Below are 3,114 nucleotides of genomic sequence, written 5' to 3'. Positions count from 1 at the left end.
CCTCTGGTCCTTCATGGCCTCTGGACCAATTCATCGCATCTGGTCCTTCATAGTCTCGCCTCTGGTCTAACCATTGCCCCTCTGGTCCTTCATGGCCTCTGATCCTTCATGGCCTCTTGACCAATTCATCGCCTCTGGTCCTTCATAGTCTCGCCTCTGGTCCAATCATTGCCCCTCTGGTCCTTCATGCCTCTGGTCCTTCATGCCTCTGGACCTTCATGCCTCTGGTCCTTCATGCCTCTGGTCCTTCATGGCCTCTGGACCAATGCGTCGCCTCTGAACCAATGCTTCGCCCTTGGTCTTTTTCCAAACTTAGTTGTTTCAGCAACATTTTCAGATTTTCCATCCTTGGCCCTGATGGTTTTGGCAAAACTTTAAGAATAATTAGGATCATTTTTCGATCCTAATAATCAATAAATTATATTTTATTGGAAATTTTATAAGATTGGTAATTTGGGGTTTTCTCTAGCGTGATGTTACAGATGGTGTTATGGATGTTGATGAAGGTACAAGACTTGGTTGAGTCATTTTTATTTGGAATTTGGTAGGAACGGCAGGGTCTGCATAGGTGACGGGTGAAGAATGGGAGAAGAGAGTTGTCTTTGAGAAGGGATCAAGTGCTTTGATACAATAATGAGTTGCTGAAGGCTACTTTGTATTGATTACATAGGATATACATATATACATTAAAGAAAGGACCTAACGATCCTATAGAAGATTACAACAATAATTACAAAGTGGAAATCAATTAAAGATATGATGCAGACCAAATCAAGGGATTTGAGGATTTGTATTTCTATCATTCATGAGAATATATATGATAAAAATAACAATATTAGCTTTGATCAGGACTAATCTTATCAGAAATCACCCATTAATATTCTAGTGAAAGCATGTAATGTGTACATCTATCAGACAAAGTATTTTTAATTAATTTTCAACATATATTGGATAGGAAACAAGTAGTCTTAGCCTCTTAGGAGTATAACTAAGCATTGCTTGTAAATCTAGAAATTGTTATCTTCTAAGGATGATGCTTTGCCTCTGACTGGCAAGTAACATTGCTCAAAATGCAATATATACATCTAAAGACTAATAACATTTGTCATTCCGGATTTTAGTTCCAGTACCAGTTGTCATTTTTCAACTTTTTTCCTGGTTCGATCTATTGGATGCCCTCTCATGACATAGAAAATAAAATTTAAAGCTCAGATAAGATACTAGTTATTGGCATGGTATTTTTCCAGTTCGAACAAGGATGATCTAAAGAATACCATATATCACTTGTAATATGATATTAACCATAAGCAATTATTTAGTCTAGATGGTGAACTGGTATATGTCTATTTTCACTTGCAGGATAACTTTGTAGTTTGTAATACGTGAACGATGTTTAAATCATGGTAACATATGAATGGATCATGTAGTCAAACATTATAATTTAGTGTTGAAGTAATTAGTAGTAAGTCATAGTTACATGGTTAAGGTGAACTCGAGGTTATTCATGAAAGACACGGTCTTGACAGGTGGCTAGGCCACATGGATGGAGTGTTAAGACCAAGAAGACGAGATATATTTGTGGCCTTAAAGATGAAAGAAGGGGTGGCTGGCCTGGGAACAATTCCAAGACACATGAGTAAAAGGAATCCCACTTGCTCCTTAATTAATCAATGGCAATAAATAACATGAGGCTTTGTTTGCTAACCAGAAACAATGCCAGCGAGAATTCAGGATTGCACACGCTTCTTGATCATTATTATGATTGATCCTTACTGTTAAGTTTGCATATATATATATACATTGAGCATAGAGCCTCTTATACCATCACAATTCACAAACATCTAAAATCTTTCTTCAAAATTTTCAAAATGGATTCTTCAGCTTCTTCTTCTTCATCATCCACCAGTGTTCGCCATGTTCGATCCATTAGTTTGCCTAGCCAATCACATCCTAGCACTCTTCAAGTTGAAGAGGAGCTCACTTATCTCAAAACATGGGAGGCATCTTCGTCTTCTATGGCTACTGTAGATACAGTCTGTGGTTCTCTAGTGGTGCTGGAAAGATTGTACACATCTGTTAACAATCTTCTGAGTTTGCCACTGACCCAACAAGCCCTTTTCACCAAGGATGAGAAATTGGTTGATGAGTTGTTGGATCGATCAATGAAGCTCTTGGATGTCTGTGGCTCTATAAAAGATACCATGGAACAAGTAAAGGAACACGTCAAAAATGTTCAATCAGCTCTTAGAAGGAAAAAGTCGAATCTGTCCATGGATGCATCCTTGCTCAGGAAATTAATGAAGGATGCCAACAGAGCTATTTCAGCACTAAAGAAAAGTGATAACAAGACTGGGGACGACATTGCACTCTTAGATCTAGATCACCACCTCTCAACTGTGATTAGATCACTAAGAAATGCTGGTGAAGTGAGTATTTCAATATTTGGATCCGTTCTCTCACTTAAATCCATATTTGTATCAAAACCAAAGTCTACCAAATGGTCAGTAGTTTCAAATTTGATCTGGAAAGGAAATACGATGAGTATAGATCAGCCACAAATCTCAAATGAGGCTCTAGAATCCCACATTGAAGTCATTCAGAGTAGTTTGGAGTGTGTGTTTAGGACCTTGATGAAAACAAGGGTCTGTCTCCTCAATATTCGTTCTCACTAGCTTCACCTAGTTATAATATGGGCATTCGAGTTTTAGTGGAAATGCCTATGTTTTTTGTAAATGTAAGAATACGAAGAATACAAAAGTTGATGTTTTATTTATCAAATGAATTGTCATGTTATGTTTATTCTCAATTGATGGCTGGCTTGTTCATTCTTTGTTTCGTGGATGGGAACTGCATGACATAGATTGATTTAGCATATGAATCTTGAACTCCCTAAACAACATCTAACTGCATGACATAGATTGATTTAGCATATGAATCTTGAACTCCCTAAACAACATCTAACTGCATGACATAGATTGATTTAGCATATGAATCTTGAACTCCCTAAACAACATCTAACTGCATGACATAGATTGATTTAGCATATGAATCTTGAACTCCCTAAACAACATCTATGGTCACCAATAAAGTTACATTTTAACATGGGGGCTCATG

General features: G+C 37.3%; 1 protein-coding gene across 1 annotated transcript; it reads left to right on the top strand.

Annotated features, from left to right (window-relative positions):
• The first annotated feature begins 1,477 nt into the window (after positions 1–1,477).
• Positions 1,478–2,672, top strand: LOC112512961. The gene is made up of 2 exons (XM_025119087.1): positions 1,478–1,526; positions 1,882–2,672. Exons 1-2 carry the CDS (start codon positions 1,478–1,480, stop codon positions 2,670–2,672), a joined length of 840 nt encoding a protein of 279 aa, XP_024974855.1.
• The last annotated feature ends 442 nt before the right edge of the window (positions 2,673–3,114 follow it).

Source organism: Cynara cardunculus (assembly GCF_001531365.2).
Source record: "Cynara cardunculus var. scolymus isolate 2C chromosome LG 5, CcrdV1, whole genome shotgun sequence".
NCBI lineage: Eukaryota > Viridiplantae > Streptophyta > Magnoliopsida > Asterales > Asteraceae > Cynara > Cynara cardunculus.
The sequence above is the reverse complement of the archived record's forward strand: the minus strand, read 5'-3'. Positions and strand labels throughout refer to the sequence as shown.

Bases quoted from the DNA above. Each gene is read 5' to 3' on its own strand.
- LOC112512961 (XM_025119087.1), top strand. From the start codon at position 1,478: ATGGTTAAGGTGAACTCGAGGTTATTCATGAAAGACACGGTCTTGACA. The intron at 1,527-1,881 runs GTGGCTAGGCCA...TGGATTCTTCAG, and splicing joins GAAAGACACGGTCTTGACAG to CTTCTTCTTCTTCATCATCC.